Source organism: Topomyia yanbarensis, chromosome 1, assembly GCF_030247195.1.
Source record: "Topomyia yanbarensis strain Yona2022 chromosome 1, ASM3024719v1, whole genome shotgun sequence".
NCBI classification, from domain to species: Eukaryota; Metazoa; Arthropoda; class Insecta; order Diptera; family Culicidae; genus Topomyia; species Topomyia yanbarensis.
The window spans coordinates 211,675,629-211,692,092 of NC_080670.1; the positions used below are offsets into that span (position 1 = coordinate 211,675,629).

Sequence of the window (16,464 nt, forward strand, 5' to 3'; positions counted from 1 at the left end):
AGATCGATTTATTTCATTGCCTTTTGTTGCTTGTGGATCACTTAATCCGCTTTCTCTCGGTTTATCGTTTTCATTCATGCTATCCTAGCTGTTAATGTTGTATGGGCTTTCACGATTCACGATAAAAAAGGCAGAAAAATTTTCTCCTGGTTTCAAACTTAAAGAATTCCATCTTACGTATTCCGACATGATGGTTGTAATAAATTTATTAATAGTGCCCAGGTGTAGATCGTGCAGGCATCTTATCATTGTGAATATAAACGGGTATCTTGGTTCTAACATTATCATGCTCAACGACGTATTGCATGTTGTCTTCCATAGCGTAGCTTTCCGTTATGGCCAAAGTTTTAATCGTTATCAGTAACGAGTGTGGTGGGTTTGTATAACGACGACTTCCGTTAGTCTGAACTGCATTTGCAAATCTGCTGTTGAGTTTCAAACATCTTAAAATGAAGGATCGATATCGCACCGATGGAAGTAACGGTGCTTTATTGTTCACACTGGCTTGGGCCGAATTTTATTATTCGATTGCTTTGCTTGTTTATAATACTAGCACGGTACATATAGACAGCAGACTTTAGGTAGAAACGTTCGTTTGATTCACTGCACTGTTAACAATCAGAGTGGCTGAATAGGTACTGGTATCGACCCTGTAGTAATTCCATTTCTTTACTGTTCTGGAAAGAAAAAGAAATGACGTTTCCAACGGTATACTGTATTCTGAGGTTTAATAATACTACGTGTTTTTTATCTTCGGTTATTTTTTCCAATTTTACTGCATACGTAATCGAGCAAAAAGGTAGATTTTTCGAAAAATTTTATATGACACCGTCCCTTTAAAACTTAATGCAAACAAGTTTCTAATTTGGGCAAAAATTAATAACTTTTCCTACCTACAATCTTTAACAGATGACTTGAAAAGTACTTTAAAGAGCAAGTTTTGCTTTTTTGTGTGTTTCGAATTCATCTCGCACTATCTGGGTGTCTAGTTAGACAACGTGTCTGATTCTTGAACCAAAAGACAAGAGTTCGTTTTCGTTCTCTCGCCAGCAAACCAGAGCTTTTATATTTGCTTCACTCGGGACAAATCAGTTGCTTTAGGCGTTTACATATGTCGTGTGTAGTGTTTGATTTTTTTGTGTCTGACTAGTGCTAATTTTGATACTACTTTAGATACATTGTCGAACTAGACAACCAGAATGTGCTAGTTACTGACGAGATGAATTCGATACACAAAAAAGCTAAACTTAATTTAAGTCAAGTCTTGTGCCCTTAATGCGCAAAGTGGTTTAATTCAATTTTGGGAATTTATCACACATTCAAGTTTTTTATTTCGTAGCACCGTGTTATTAGCATTTCAAACAAGACTCCGAGAAAGCAGTGAACGTAAGATAACAATATGCTTTTGAGTTGGATAAGAGATAATAATATACTTTTGAGTTGGATCATAGCGAAAGTTTGTTTCAATGTTTTAAATTTCTTTTAAAATTCTGCTGTATTGATTTTCATTGGTCGTGACAAGAAATGTGAAATTTACAAACAGGATGTGTAATATAGAGCGAGTCAGTTATAAACTTATTGGATAACTAAATTGCTGGGCAGGCTGTTATAAGCATATTCGAAAGAGAGAGTGAGAAATTCTTTGCCTTCTGTTTACTAGAAGCCGGACATTATGTTTGAGTTTAATAGTATGGTCAAAAAGCTATCACAACTTATTGCACTGGATCACTGACTCGCGAAGAATTCCAAGAATTGATTACGCGAACATTTCCCCTTCTGCTTGTTAATAAAAAACCAATAAATTCGATTTCTGTTGGTTATTAGAGAACACCTGTAAGTTAATATAGTAGGAAATTTAGAGTGATCTGCCCATATTTGTATTTGCCCATACTTTTGATGACTACTGAGCATTGCATGAAAATGTATAACCTCGCTTTTCTGTCAGCTCAGAGAGCTTGTTTACATGGACTTAGAAAATTCTTGGTTTCATCCAGTACAAGAAACTCGGTTCGAATTCTAACACCATATAGGGTAACCAACCAATTTTGGACACCTAGAGGAAGTGAAATTACGTCAACGTAAAAAAATATTTGCTAGACTATGTTTTAAATGCAATATATACACGTATCTGCCCCAAATTTATTACTCTTGAACGAAAACTGTCAATGGATGTTTTATACATTACCATAAACTCGTAAATGATATTTCTTTACAGCATGAAATTTTTACATTCTGGACCCTTCGACACTAATTTGGACAGTGTCCAAAACATATTTTGGACACACCGAATATATCTGAATATATATTGGACACTGTGAAGTATATTCTACTAAACTGATGTACTGACTCTTTGCATCATATTAAATGCATGAAAGGAGAACATAAGCAAATCAGTTATTGCCAATCCAAAATGGTACATTAATCTCTTTATAGATGGCTCGCCGCATGAAGTAATTCTTTAGTTCTATCATCTTGGGAAATAGGAAAACTTTCGGTACAGTTAGATTGCTGCAGACTTAACGAAGCAGCAGTAAATGTTATGCAATAGATGTTACAACAGTATATTTCATGTAACGTGGACAAAATCAAAGATATAAACTTTTAATTAATTTGCTTACGAGGTGGTTTCTTGTTCTTCTTTCTAACTTCAGCTTTTCTTTGTTTCTCTTCTTCTACTTTCCTTTTTTCTTCAGCTTTCGCCTTGTGGTATTCAAGTCTACGGCGCGATGCTAAAACGGCAGGACTACGTCGCTTGAATCGTAATGTTCCTGTTCGTTTGGGTGTTTCAGGCGATTCCAGGAATTTGGCAAGCTCACTCTTATCATTACTTTGCTGTGATGTACCGCTTAGATTGTCAACACATAATTCGTCGATTTTAACAAACTCGAATTGAAAATCTTCTTCAACGTGCATTTCAGAAGTCCCCTCTTCGGTCATGCTTCGGTCTTCAATCAAATGTTCCTCAATCGTTTGATTTTCGACGACATCCATTGGTTTGAAGATATTGTAAACTTTCGCAAGAATCTGGTCTTCCTCTGTCATAGAATCCATATCATTTCCCTCGCGGTATCGGATGCGCCGGGACTGGCCCATCATATCAAGTACTTCTTTCGCATCAGTATGACTTACTGGGAAAGTTTTCGAACTACTTACAGCGCTAACATTCATTTCATGGCAGTTTCCGTGTTGTGGATTATTCTGATCTATATTGGAACTGTTGCGAGCAAGACATTTGGAGTAATCGACGCTATTTTCATCGAATGGAAATAATCCGCATGCTTTAAACCCATTTCCAATAATGCGATCATCGATCGATTCCATCGCCTTTTCCAGAAGGCACGAAAAATTTACGTGTTGATTTGGATTGCTGATTTTCCAGTCATCTGTCACTTTTAGCCATGCCGTTTTCAGTGGTTTGAAAACTGCAACGTCCAAAGGTTGTAAAATATTTGTGCAGTTTGCATACAAGCGGATAAGGATAATACCAAGTTTACTTCATTCTTCTGCTGTTTCCCATGGTGTGTGCGAAGAGTGTCCATCAACAAAATAAATAACCGGAAGCAAGTTTGCTTTAACTAGCTGAGGATGCAAGATATGTTTGATGTACTTTAAGAAACATTCTTTATTCATCCATCCGTTGTCCGTCTTGCCCAATCCCCATTCAGCGGGCACGCTCTTCGTAACTTCCATAGGAATTTTTTTGTACGGCAACACTATCATTGGGGGAAACACTACACCATCAGCAGAGCAAGTAAACATCACCGTGATATTTTTCTTCGCCGGTCCCTGATCAACTTTATACACGTTTCGCTCACCTTTCCTAGCAATCACTTTGTTGATCATTGGATCCAAGTAGAAGCAGGCTTCGTCACCGTTAAGAATTCTTCTTGGATCGGAAAGAATGTCGGCTACCTTCTCTTCGCGAAGAATTCCTAAAACCTCTTTAAACCACTTTCTAATGTCGGACTCGGTTACGTTCGCACTAGCTTTCGTGACACTCTCCGGCTTTCGAACAGAAAGTTCAGACCGGTAACGGTTCAAAAAACGACGAAACCATTGATAACCTAAAACAGCATGAATAATATAGTTTCTAGAACAAAAACATCGATGTAGCTGGCATTAGTTACTTGGTTTTCCTTTTTGGAAACGATTTCTTTCCGGATGCTCTTCTAAGTAGAGGGTCACCCGATTCATGATGCGGTATTTAGTAACAGGGTATCCTTTTCGGGCCATTTTCTTTATCCATGCAACAAGCTCAAGTTCGTCCGCTTGGTTTAGTGCCGGTGCTGGTCCAGGTCGCGGTTGATGTTTATAGTGTTTGCTCAACCGGAACTTGATAGTGGACCTGGGAATGCCGTGCAGTCGACAAGCTGTTTTAATTGGCGTTCCATTGCTTATTGCATCCAAGCAACGTTTAATCACCTCCTCCGAGTGGGGAACTCTACGCTTTTTGGCGGCGTTGTCCATTATGCATCAACTGAAAAAAGAAATATTTATATAAAGGTACGTAAAAATAATATAAACACATATTGAATCTACATAAATTCAATTTGTTTTTCAAATAATTTGACCAAAAACAGAAGACGACCTACCGTTACGAAATTTTTCACTTTTTGATAATTCTAGCTCTAATAAACAAACAGCTGTCAGGATAGAAAATCTAGGGGTGTCCAAAGTTTGTTGAGAGCAATTTTTCAACCCATATTGTGGACACCATTTATTTAAGACTTTTTAGATAAAACATTACGAATAAACCTTTTCAAACACGTAACATGCATAATACCAAATCAGTCAAACTAATTAAATCAATATAAAATATTACAATTGTATATTTAAATCCGATTTGAAAAAGAATCACTTCCACCGGTTCCTCTTCGCTATCGTTGAATTAGGAAATGTTTTCGGTGATACTTTTTAAAACTGTGGATTCTGTTTAATTTTAAACAATAGGGATCTTTAATTTGGAAAAATTGTGCCAGTTTTTCATATGTATTGGTAGCGAGTGTCCTTACGAGTACACTCATATCATTCTTAAACCTTAATTATTCTTTTATGATTTTTAAATTTAAAAAAAAAAACAAATTAAACTCAACCAGCAAACTGACAGTTGTCCTACTAAATGACGTATCTGCAAATATCTCGTTCGCCTCATTGTTAACCGGGACAGGACCCCACACAGCATGATCTGGTACTTTGTCAATCCGCTAGCAACCTGCCATCCCAAGTTTCATCTGCAAACTATGGTAGATCTGATAAGGCAACCCTATAGGTCGTGCAAGTAGCATGGGTTTGGATGTGTTATTGTCCTAAAAGGAAACAAACTAAAAAATGTTTTTTTCAATAGTTTCGGGCCAAAAAATTGAAAAAGGACTGAGATATTAACTCACGGTACTAATCTGCATCAGAATATGCCTTAACCCGCACACCCCTAAAGATCCCTATTAGAGATGAACTAATGATATTGAAACTTGATAGACAACCTAAGAAATGTAATAGTTGCATCACACCTAACAAAAGCAGAGAAACCTGGCAGTGCAGGAGGAAAATACATTAACAGGGTCCAAAATAGGTAGGGGTCCAAAATAGGTTCGTTACCCTAAATAATATGCTTATTTGAAGAATCATTGAAAATTGTTCTCTCCGTGCTAATGAATATTCATCGCAAAAATGTTCATTTGCTCGTGCTCAGCTCAACACATCAATCACTTCACTCACACATGAGAAATGGAAAAACTGTCAAAGCTCAGAAGTCGAATATAAACAAACACTCGAATCAACGAAATCAGCACGTGTAGTTTGAAACGAAGTAAAATCTCGACGTAAAAAGACGCAATCGGGTAACTTATTAAATTTAAAATACGTATTCGTACTAAAATTACCAACAAGTTATTGTAGCTTCACTTTAAACGCCGGAATGACCTGCATTGGCAAAGAAAACGGCTACCTGATTTACCGGGGCAGTAACTTTCTCAAGCAACGGTTGATCCTGTCGACTCTAAGCGGAAAACCGATAATAATCCGTGACATCCGGGTGCTGGACGACACGAATCCTGGCCTAAGAGAGTATGAAACCGATTTGCTGAAACTGTTTGATCAGATAACCAATGGAACGAGGATTCGTGTGGATCAAAGTGGCTGTTCCTTCAGCTACCAACCCGGATTGCTACAGGGCGGAGCGTTTCAACACGATTGCTGCGTAGAGCGAGGCATCGGATACTATTTGGATGTTCTGTTGGCATTGGGACCATTCTGTAAGCTACCGCTGGACGTTACCCTGACGGGGGTGACAAATAGCGCGGAAAGTCCTTCGGTGGATCACATTAAAGCTTCGGGTTTTGCAACGCTGAAACGATTCCTGCTGGTGGATGAAGGTTTGGAGCTGGTGGTCAGAAAGCGAGGAATGATGCCCTCCGGTGGTGGAGAGATCACGTTCAAGTGTCCGGTGCGGAAGACCCTGAAGGCGATTCAGTGTACGAAGCAGACGATGGTCAAACGGATACGAGGAATGGCTTACTGCTGCAAGGTTTCGCCAGCGATGGCCAACAGGACGGTGGAGTCGGCGAAGGGGGTGATGTTGAACTTTTTACCGGATGTTTACATAAACACGGATCAGCAGAAGGGGAAGCGTTCCGGGAATAGTCCTGGGTATGGGGTAAATCTAGTAGCGGAAACAACCGATAAGACAATGTTTTCAGCTGAGTCAATCAGCCGGACGTTGGAGTCCGGTGGGAATCCCTCGATACCAGAAGAACTGGGTAAGGAAGCGGCTATGAAGTTGTTGGACGAGATCTACCGGGGAGGATGTGTTGATTCCGCGTTCCAGTGGATGGTGACACTGTTTATGGCGCTCGGGCAGAAGGATGTTTCGAAGTTCCTGATTGGGCCGCTGTCACAGTACACGGTCTACTTTTTGCAGCATTTACGGGAATTTTTCGGAATAACCTTCAAACTTGAGAATGCCGATGGGGAAGAAGACGATGATTCGATGGAGGAGGATGGACTAACCGGATCGAATAAGGTCATGCTGACCTGCGTCGGTATTGGTTACAGCAATTATAGCAAAAAAGTGACGTGAGTTTCGATTTTATTAAATTTCAAGAAGCTTATGAAGTAATTTTCTTCTTAGTGATTTGGATGACCGTTCCTTCCATGAGTTTACTTATTTTTAATGTTGACCATGTTGAATAGTTTGTCCTTGGCGATCTGGGCCATTAGCCCATGAAGCAGTTCTATCGAGGCCCGGCTGCAGTCGCGCGTTGCCTTCGAAAGTTTATCTTCGGTACGCTTCTCATTCGGGTCAGTTCCACTGACCACGAACGGGCCACGACCTAGACTGGCCTCGCTCAGTTCCAGCTTCTCGGAAAGATCCAAAATCTGACCGGTGGTATAATCTGCGTTACTTAACAATCCCGAGCTACCCAGCGTGTTTACCCAGTACTTGTTCCACAACGAATCCAACAGCTTTCGGTCCAGTGCCGATTTGAAGTAGGACACGTCCAATTGGTAGTACTGCTTGCAATGTACACCAAAGTCTTCGATTTTGTTGAGTGGAATCGTCTGATACTCCGACGGTTCTTCGTTCGGTGGTTTGTAACCTGATTTGTGGGACGTAAAATAATAATAATCTCATAATGAAATTAAAGGTTCTTACCTTTCGGATAGGTCCGGAATGCACCAAGGCAAACCTTTCCTGCCGACACAGTCCTAACCGGATCAACCACGATCGCAACGAACGGTTCCTGATAGTTCTGGTTAAGCATTTGCGTGTTTACGTCGATCCCGGACAGCCAGCACCCATACCCGGGATGGCTGTGATACCACCCGATTGCATTCTCGCAACGCCCAACCTCCTTGGCCGATTCCATGTAAGCCGTCATGTACTCGTACGCCTGAGATTGAGCATTGACCCGCGTTTCGGTACCCTCCACCGGCAAGGCAAACGCATCCATCACGACCATCGTGTCCTCTTCGACCTTACCCAGTAGCAGTCCCATAACCTCGAGGGCACCGCCGGAACGGGCGTGCATAACCATCTTCAGCAGTGCCAGCGCAGAGATCTTGATATCCTTGAAAAAGTGCGGATCCTTCTCCCAGGGACGAGCCGCAAGGATGCGCTGCTGTTGTTCCGAATCGTAGCGGAAAATTTCATCACTCGGTGGCAGCGTTTCCACGTTGTTTTCCAGCTCCCAGTTCTTGCGGGCCAGTTCGGAATCGGCCATTGTTAAACCAGCAGATTATTCAACACAACACACACGGATTGCTTTGTTAAACAGGATTTTTTTCTACTGACACTCGGCTGTGGCAAAGTGCGGATACGAAGTCAAAAGGAAAATGAAAACACCTAATGAATTTGACAGTTTTGTTTCATGAATGAACTTGCTTCATGACGAAAAGTACAGTGCACCCCGACTAATCCGTTCTAACGGGATTTGTTTGACTTTTTTCTTTTTAAAGGGAGCGTCTTATTCAAATGACGAAGTAAGCAAAATAGAAGGAAACAGTTTTAGGATTCAAAAATCTTATATTTTTGTCTTCATATACACTTTTTTTCAAGACAAAATGATAACCACTCGACTAATCATTAGCAACCCCCCTACAACGAACCAATCACCTTCCGCTTCCTCATCGACTCCAACCACTCGTCCAGCATCTGCGGCCCACTCTTCGGTTCCTGTCCGGGGTAGTAATGCTCCGGCGGTGTTCCCTCCTCCAGCCGCACAAAATAGTGACAGTGTTTGTATTCGACCTCACCGAATCGGCCACGAGCATGCCGCCGGAAGCCCTTAAACACCCGTCCCTTCCCGCAGAACGATTCCGCAACCCACAGATTCGATCGGAACTCCACATTATGTCGCCGGACAGCCAGTTCGATTGCCTCCTGAATGGTTTCCTTTACTGCAGTGGCACCTTTCTTGTCGATAAACGAGAGCTGCTTCAGTGCCTCATCGACGGTCATCCCGCGGACGAAGCTACAGATGTACCACATCTTTTTCGGGCTGTATTTAATGTTGGTTTTCTGGTGACACACGAATGCTGGCCGCGGTGGTTCGTCCGGTGTTTGCGGTGGATAGATGACTTTGTTGTACTCCAGCCATCGGCGAGGACCGATGTTGCGGGTGTTCCAGTGTTTGGATAGGGCGGTACTCGTGTGGAGCTGGCTGACGGTGGGTACGGTAAATGTTGCTGGTAAAATCTGGTGGCTGATGCTGGGAATTGCTATGCGACGGAAACTCCGCAGCAGGAGCGACATTCTGGATTGGGAAACGGGATTTTATTCGGGTACAAATGGTAAAATGCGATAAACTGGGAGGAGTGCACGATCACGTTTGACGTTTCGGGTAAAACTTTCAATTTGTTTTGCTCTCATGATTCTATCGAGTGAATGTCGTTTGGGGAAAACATCGCATACACTGTTAATGTAATGCAATCGTTTCTTGAGCAATATTCGATGGAAGTATTAGTAATTATTGATTATCTGGATTTTCATTTATATGAATCGAGCGTTCAAAACTTTATTTTGGATTAGAACATATTAAAAACTTAGAATCTAAGTGAATATATCATTCGGCGCACCTACTTATTACAAGTGAAAGAAATAAACATAAGAACGTTTTCATTCCGTTCGTAAGTAGTAGATAATCACTACTTGAGCTCTATTTAACTTACCCGGCATACCCTTGATGACAGGGCGGCCTAGGTAGAGACAACGGCTGCGTTCTTCCTCGATCATTACAGTAGACTGCTGCGGTAACGATTCTTTGCCATTAGCTAGGGAGGTAAGCTTGGCATTTGATAGTCCACTCACTCTCCATGAATAGCCTAGATAGACACTGCAGTGACCAACATCAGGGAGAATATCCATTCTGTATCTATCTCTTTGGCGATTAACTGTGGGGGGAGCTTGGCTCATTCGACTGATCCTCTACAGTGAGAACGTCCCTGGTATCCCTTGGGTCCTTTTATAAATAACTAAAATAAATAACTCATGGTGGCAGCAAATACATATTTGTATTTGGTGGCAGTTTATTTTAATTTTTATATTTGAAGTCTCTTAAATTACGCAATAACCCATATTCCGTGCGATATGCCACACTCGGGTTGAAGAGACATATTTTATTACTGATCACACATTATACTTTGACTTTCTGCGCGAAATGCGGAAAGCCTTCTTCTGGTTCTGTTCCATTGTCTTCGATCTGCAGCGACGGTTCGTTTTTGGTAATTAAGTCACTAAAATGAGAAAATAACATCACAAACGTTAACCGGCAGTCTATGTTACAATCAGTTAACTTACCCTGGAACCGGTTGATCATACATCAGCTCGTCAACATTTCCATCTCTTGTTTCCTCAACTTTTTCTGAATGCATCTTAGTCTTGTGTATCCTCAAATCTCTCTCCTGGGAAAACTTCTTCCCACAAATGTCACAGTTGAACCGTAGACCCTTAAGTTTCTCCGAATGCGCCCTGATTCTGTGAAGCTTTAGCTCTCTTTCTTTCGTAAACTTATTACCACAAAACTCACATTGAAACGAATTTTTATCGCTGTGCTCAAACATATGGTTGCGCAAATCCTTGCTTCGCCCAAAAGCCATTTCACACTCGCTACATTTATAGGGAAGGTCAATGAAGTGCACACTTTTCAGGTGTCTCTTAAGGCCGGCGTTGAGCGGGAATTCCTTCCCGCAAAGGTCACATATGTGTTCGTCTTTCGGGTGAGATTTTCGGTGATTTTTAAAAGAACGTGCGTCGAAAAATTCGGCCTCACAAATATCGCATTTGTAGTAACGTTCTGGACATTTCTTAGACCGTTTCCAATTAGGATGCGTCTTCCGGTGTCTCTTCATAGCGTGGCTTTCGGTGAACAATGTCCCACAGATATCACACTTGAATGGATTCTTGTGCTTTTTACTGTGATGTCTGAAACCGGTCATACTCCGGTACATTTTACCACACAGTTGACATTTGTGTGGTTTTTCACCGGTGTGAACTCGACGATGCTCGGCCAGTGCGTGACTGGTACCGCATCCCTTATCGCAAATGTCGCACTTGTATTTATGCTCATTGGTGTGATTCAACATGTGCTGTTCCACCTGACTTTTCCTAACAAATACCCTTCCACATATCTCACAACTGATCAGGTTCTTTCCCGTGTGAAGCCGCTGGTGGCTCTTCAGTTGGTAGAGATTGCTGTAGCTTTTACCACAGGTATCACATTTAAACGGTTCTTCCCCGAGGTGACTTTTTCGGTGCATATCGCGAGCGATATTTGAACCACAGGACAAGCCGCAGATTTCACACAAGTAGCACCGCTTGCCGGTGTGAATGCGCTCGTGAGTTTTTAGACAAATTCGGCTTGCGAAAGCTTTGTTGCATGTTTCGCACTTGTAAGGTCTTTGCCCGGAATGAACTAGTACATGCACCTCAAGGTCTGCTATTTGTCGGAATTTCTTCCCGCACTCGTCACATTGGATCGGTGGGTGTTTTCTTGCGTTGAAAACTAGTTGGTCCTTGGTGTTATGATCCGATAAGTCCGGATGCATTTTAAACATGTGCTTTTTTAGGCTCATCCTGGTCGTGAAATGATTGTTACAGATATCACAATCGTACGGATTTTCGAAGGGGTGTATTTTTCGGTGTTCTTTAAGAGAAACAGCATCGGCACACTCGGTGTTACAAACATTACATGTGTAACGAGACACAGCAGAAGACCGCTTGTCAGCAGTTTTAATGAAATGAGTCAACCTGTGCCTCTTCATGGCCAAGCATTCAGTGAACTGTGTCCCACAGACCTCACATTTGTATGGGTTGTCGTGCACTTTGCTGTGTTTTATCAAGCTCGTTTCCGTAGTGTACACTTTTCCACATATTTCACATCTGTACAGCCTGTTATTGGTATGCGTTGAACGGTGCGCGGATAGACTGTTACTTGACCCGTATTCCTTACCGCAAATATCACATTTATTTTTATTTTCCTTGAAATGATGATTCATCATATGATTTTCAATGTGTTCCTTTACAACGAATTCTTTGTCACATATGTCACACTTGAACAGATCCTTCCCTGTGTGGATCCGCTGGTGGACCCTGAGGTAGTGTGCACTGCGGAAATTCTTACCACAAGTAACACATTTGAAAGGAACTTCACCGATGTGAGACTTTCCGTGCAGTTCGACGGAGCTCTGTGAATCGCAGATCTTACCGCAAATGTCGCACTTGTACACAGGCTGACTGGAATGAACTCTCATGTGAGACGTCAGATGTTCTGCACGAATAAATCCCTGTCCACATTCCTCACACGTGTACAGTGGCTCGTCCTCGTGCTCATTAAAATTCTCTATTTGTTCAAGTACGATTTGTCTGTTGGAATGGAAGGATTTTTTTTGTTTCTAAACGGTGCATTTAGAGCAAAACATTTGTACACAATAAAACTACCTTACCCTTTGTCGTCATGGTCCGTATCTGGACGCTCTGGAGACGAGTGTACTACATCGCCGGCTTTTTCGATTTTAATCTCGCCAACAATAGGCATATACTGTTCGCCTAATTCATCCATCGTGCGAGCATCTTCTCCAGCTGAATTCATAGCAGTTGTTATTTCAGAAAAACTGTGATTATACTTTAAAAAACCTTTAAGTGTTTATACAATGACACAATCAGACTGAGACACTGAGAACTGGACTAAGCTAGCACTGGATGGGCGCTAGCTTCCAAAACGGAGGCACAATTTGTTGTCCTGAGCACACCTAATACCTAACCAAGCATAATTTCTCACAAAACGGAGTTCTGATTAAGCCGATAACAACCAGCGTAACCGAAAATCGATTTGGCAATGCAATATTCCTTTACTTCTTTGAGGAACAACTTGGGTAGAACTTCATTTTTTACGCAGAGAACGTCTACAATTGTCTCCGTTTTTGGAAACAACATCAATACGGCGCTAGTTTAGTCCGGCTCTAAGTTAGTGTCGGATTCAGATGAGACGAAGTCGAAACGTAAATTCCATAACTAATTTAGTTATAGGTTTTGTGTACTTTATGTCCAACATGGGTTTCACCCTTTTTTTTTTAGAGGAAAAACATTTGTTTTTACTCAATTATTTGCTGTAAAATAGTGTGGGTAAATTTATAACTGCGTTATTCTTATCCTATAATGTAAATCAATTAACAATCTCACTAAGAAAACAGGATTGCATTTAATTCAAAAAATGCATTGAACTCTCACTAAAATCATTACAGACTAACTTTTGTTTACCTTTTATATTTCAACCAGGGTTACCAGATTATACATCATAACACTTGGTACACGCTACTGCAAAACAACTCAACGGAAAGTCTTTAATTTGCTGAAAATATTAAACAGGTCGATACAGTAGAGTTGAATGCCAATTGGGTTATTGAGCAAAATCCTGTTTTGGTATCTTGCCATGCAGCTGTGGTTTTTTGTACATAAAATGACGATTAATTAAATTATCATAACCGCCAATTTCTTGACTTGGATGAAACCTTACCCTGTTCACTCTGACAAAATCCAATCCTCAATTTTATAACGCAATCGAACGAGTTCATATTAAACTGAACATCGTTTTAAACTTTCACTGTCGACACCGTGTAAAGCTACTGAGGCAATCACAATAGTCGATCACATAAAACACTCCGGCAGGCAATTTGTAAGGGACAAATAAACTAGCTCATTCAAGAGATTCATCGTCGCAATGTGCTTAGTGTGGAAGTTTTCCGCGAAATAACTTTTTGTCGGTTCCGACAGCAGAAAGTACAAAGTTACTTTACGCTCGCCCGGACATGCCGGACAGACTCAGGTGAGGCGCATTTCAAATGCCAGGGTTAAGTCGCCGGGAATCTCTAAGCTTGTTCATATTACCCTAAACATTCTTTATTCAACTCGTTGCTCATCCTTGAGTACTATGGCTCTTAATATTGAATAATATACTTCACACCTTCCAGTCCCTTGCTAATTAAATTCTGTTACAACAGTTAAAAATTGACTCAATAGTCGTTAATAAAAAAGGGAAAAAAGGAGATAATCGGATGACTATAGAAAATCTTTATTGCACATTGATACGGCTGGATGTTGTTGGCTCGAATCAAAACTTGTCGAAAGTAAACAAAGTTCATTTCATATCGTCAACCTGGCGCCCAGCTGGTGAAATCAACGGAGTGCTGGAGCGTTGCCAAAAAAATTTTATTCCAGATTAAATTTTACAAGACTTCCCAGTTTAACTCAGCCGGAATGCTGGCTGGTTCTAATTCGTATTCCGGCTCCGGTGACACAACCGATTCAAGTTAGAATGTTTAAGGGGTACCATTTCGATGCGGCTTAGCCGAGGCCTAGGAACCGAAGCGGCGCAAAGCCGCTGAGGATCCGCCGGGCGAGGTGGCCACCGACCCGCCGTCAGAAGCAAGCGAACCTGTGATCCACTCGTTTGCCCGGATTACTCAAACATAGGGGCTATCCCTAGTTTAAGTCCGACTGAGCGGTAGCGAAGTCGGACAGCACGCGCAAAAGCGTAGCCACATTGGGTGCTGGACACAAAATAAAATTGGCAACGCTAGCAAAATGTAAACACAAATGAACACTGCGGATGAACCTATCGTCAATTGACATTTCGACGAGTTTTGATTCGAGCCAATAATATGGGCCCCATTGATACTCGTTAAACATCAAATTTTAAAGGTGAAAGTCAAGATTCCTTTTCATCGTTCACCATTTTTATCGCTGTACAGCTATTAACGCAGTTTTTCTAGCAAGATAATAATTACCCAGTTTGTAGCCAGATACTGATGAGACGAAGACGAAATGGTAATTCAGCGCAACGGATTGGCTTTCTATCTGAACCTGGCTTCGATAATTCTGGCCAAAAAGTCTAAAATCGAGATCTCACAAATATTAATCTGTATGTCTGAACGATGCATACCAATCTGGAGGGATCCAGATAAATTTGAAAGATTCGCATTCCTGCGAGAGCGGGTAGCAACAGCGAGATTTACCAAAGCAGTTCACTGCAAAGGGAATCACTTCTTTTTTGGATGGTTTACTAAAATAAAAGTGCTTCAAAAAAGCCATTGTAATGATAAGAAAACAGACGGTGAGTTTCACGGACAAGTGATCAATCAGGGTTAAATTTTTCGCTTGAGTGTCTAGAAACTAACTCAGGTTTGTTGGATACCAAACGGTTTGGCAGCTGGGTTCAAACAAACGGTTTGAAAGCAATTAAGTTCTACAAGATGACGACACGAATGAACTCATGATGAATGAAGTTCATGTTTGACAATTCTCGGTGGTTTGTTTACTTTGTCAGTTGCGTGAGTTCGAGTGCAACGGGTGCTCATCTGTCACATTCGAACTCACGTAACTCCCATGTAAACAAACCACAAAGAGTTGTCAAACGAAGTTCATCCAGCTCATTTTGTGGGGTTATGTCGGTTGATGTAAAACCTAATTAGGTCGGATACTGAATTAGTTTCATACGTGGTTATGCTCGTTATATAAGAAGCAAGAAGAGTAGAACAAGAACAATAAAAGGAAGGACAATGCTATGATAATATAGTTTGGATTTTAAACTGTGGGTTGTTTCATTTTTGTGTGTGTTTTACGAGCTATTCGGGCTGATCGAGGTTTCTGTTTCATCCCCAGACAGTCTCACATATGTAAAATGCAATGTATCTACACACCAAAATTTTGGGATGAAAAATCAGCAATTTAATTTCAACCATTTGACAGATTCCTTTTGTTGAAAATTCTGCAGTTTAGTTGCCAAATTGACAGAACAATTACCGACTTTTCAGTAATCCAGTCCAGATTACTGAAAATTCCGTCACTGTGCTGTCATTTTGACAATTGCCGAATTTTCAGCAAAAAGTATCCGTCAAATGGTTGAATTTAAATTGCTGAGTTTTCAGCACTTTCATTTGCTGAGTTTTCATCCCAAAGTTTTGATGTGTAGATGGTAAACATTTTTTTGGTGTGACTGCGACTTATTTAAATGAACAGGAATGTTTCGACTGTGATAATGAAAATATTTACCTTTTGTGAGTCGGTCGCTATACTCATTTTCACCACGTTGTAACCCAAGAGAAGAGAAGGCAATCGTTAGCTAATTCGATCCAGTCCCAACCTCAATATTGAATCAGTTTCTGATTGGTCATTTTGCCAATAAAGAGCATTCATAATATTTACAAGAGATTAAAAACAGTGCTGCTGGACACTTTTTACACACAACAATACTTCATATAAATTGAATAAAAGACTTGAATGACGATATGGCTACGTATATTGTTAGGAGAGACAATAATAAAAGTAAAATTTAATTTTTAAATGCAGCTAGTTTTTTGGATTCTTGGTTTTGGTGCGATCTTCGAGGTACAATTATTTTCAATTATTGTGAAAAGAATATAACAGGAATATGGCACCGCTGTTTGCTTGTTGTCTTTAGATTTACTGTAGAT

At 40.8% G+C, this 16,464-nt stretch overlaps 5 protein-coding genes across 11 annotated transcripts; 1 reads left to right on the top strand and 4 right to left on the bottom strand.

The window, feature by feature from the left end:
- Nucleotides 1–3,495: 3,495 nt before the first annotated feature.
- Nucleotides 3,496–4,467, bottom strand: LOC131676217 (uncharacterized). Its single transcript, XM_058955339.1, has 2 exons — nt 4,128–4,467; nt 3,496–4,064 (listed from the first exon to the last, which is right to left on the bottom strand). The coding sequence occupies exons 1-2, from the start codon at nt 4,465–4,467 to the stop codon at nt 3,496–3,498; spliced, it is 909 nt and encodes a 302-aa protein (XP_058811322.1).
- Nucleotides 4,468–5,749: 1,282 nt separating this feature from the next.
- Nucleotides 5,750–7,114, top strand: LOC131691301 (probable RNA 3'-terminal phosphate cyclase-like protein). Of its 2 annotated transcripts, none has more exons than XM_058977589.1 (2): nt 5,750–5,837; nt 5,896–7,114. In XM_058977589.1, the coding sequence occupies exon 2, from the start codon at nt 5,915–5,917 to the stop codon at nt 7,073–7,075; it is 1,161 nt and encodes a 386-aa protein (XP_058833572.1). In that variant the 5' UTR covers nt 5,750–5,837; nt 5,896–5,914; the 3' UTR covers nt 7,076–7,114. The 2 variants fall into 2 exon arrangements, with proteins under 2 accessions (XP_058833572.1, XP_058833581.1); XM_058977598.1 differs by having other exon boundaries at nt 5,768–5,837; nt 5,887–7,114.
- Nucleotides 7,068–8,326, bottom strand: LOC131691314 (COP9 signalosome complex subunit 5). The gene is made up of 2 exons (XM_058977609.1): nt 7,652–8,326; nt 7,068–7,595 (listed from the first exon to the last, which is right to left on the bottom strand). The coding sequence occupies exons 1-2, from the start codon at nt 8,217–8,219 to the stop codon at nt 7,156–7,158; spliced, it is 1,008 nt and encodes a 335-aa protein (XP_058833592.1). The 5' UTR covers nt 8,220–8,326; the 3' UTR covers nt 7,068–7,155.
- Nucleotides 8,327–8,501: 175 nt separating this feature from the next.
- On the bottom strand, nt 8,502–9,342 carry LOC131691325 (large ribosomal subunit protein uL22m). The gene has a single exon (XM_058977621.1). It carries the CDS (start codon nt 9,248–9,250, stop codon nt 8,594–8,596), a length of 657 nt encoding a protein of 218 aa, XP_058833604.1. The 5' UTR covers nt 9,251–9,342; the 3' UTR covers nt 8,502–8,593.
- A 218-nt stretch (nt 9,343–9,560) lies between these two features.
- LOC131691263 (zinc finger protein 62 homolog) lies at nt 9,561–13,248 on the bottom strand. 6 transcript variants are annotated; one of them, XM_058977538.1, is made up of 4 exons: nt 13,175–13,248; nt 12,439–12,574; nt 10,295–12,358; nt 9,561–10,230 (listed from the first exon to the last, which is right to left on the bottom strand). In XM_058977538.1, exons 1-4 carry the CDS (start codon nt 13,191–13,193, stop codon nt 10,131–10,133), a joined length of 2,319 nt encoding a protein of 772 aa, XP_058833521.1. In that variant the 5' UTR covers nt 13,194–13,248; the 3' UTR covers nt 9,561–10,130. The 6 variants fall into 6 exon arrangements, with proteins under 6 accessions (XP_058833521.1, XP_058833530.1, XP_058833536.1 ...); XM_058977547.1 differs by having other exon boundaries at nt 9,562–10,230; nt 12,439–12,617; nt 13,175–13,247; XM_058977553.1 differs by having other exon boundaries at nt 9,562–10,230; nt 12,439–12,617; nt 13,091–13,241.
- Nucleotides 13,249–16,464: the final 3,216 nt, after the last annotated feature.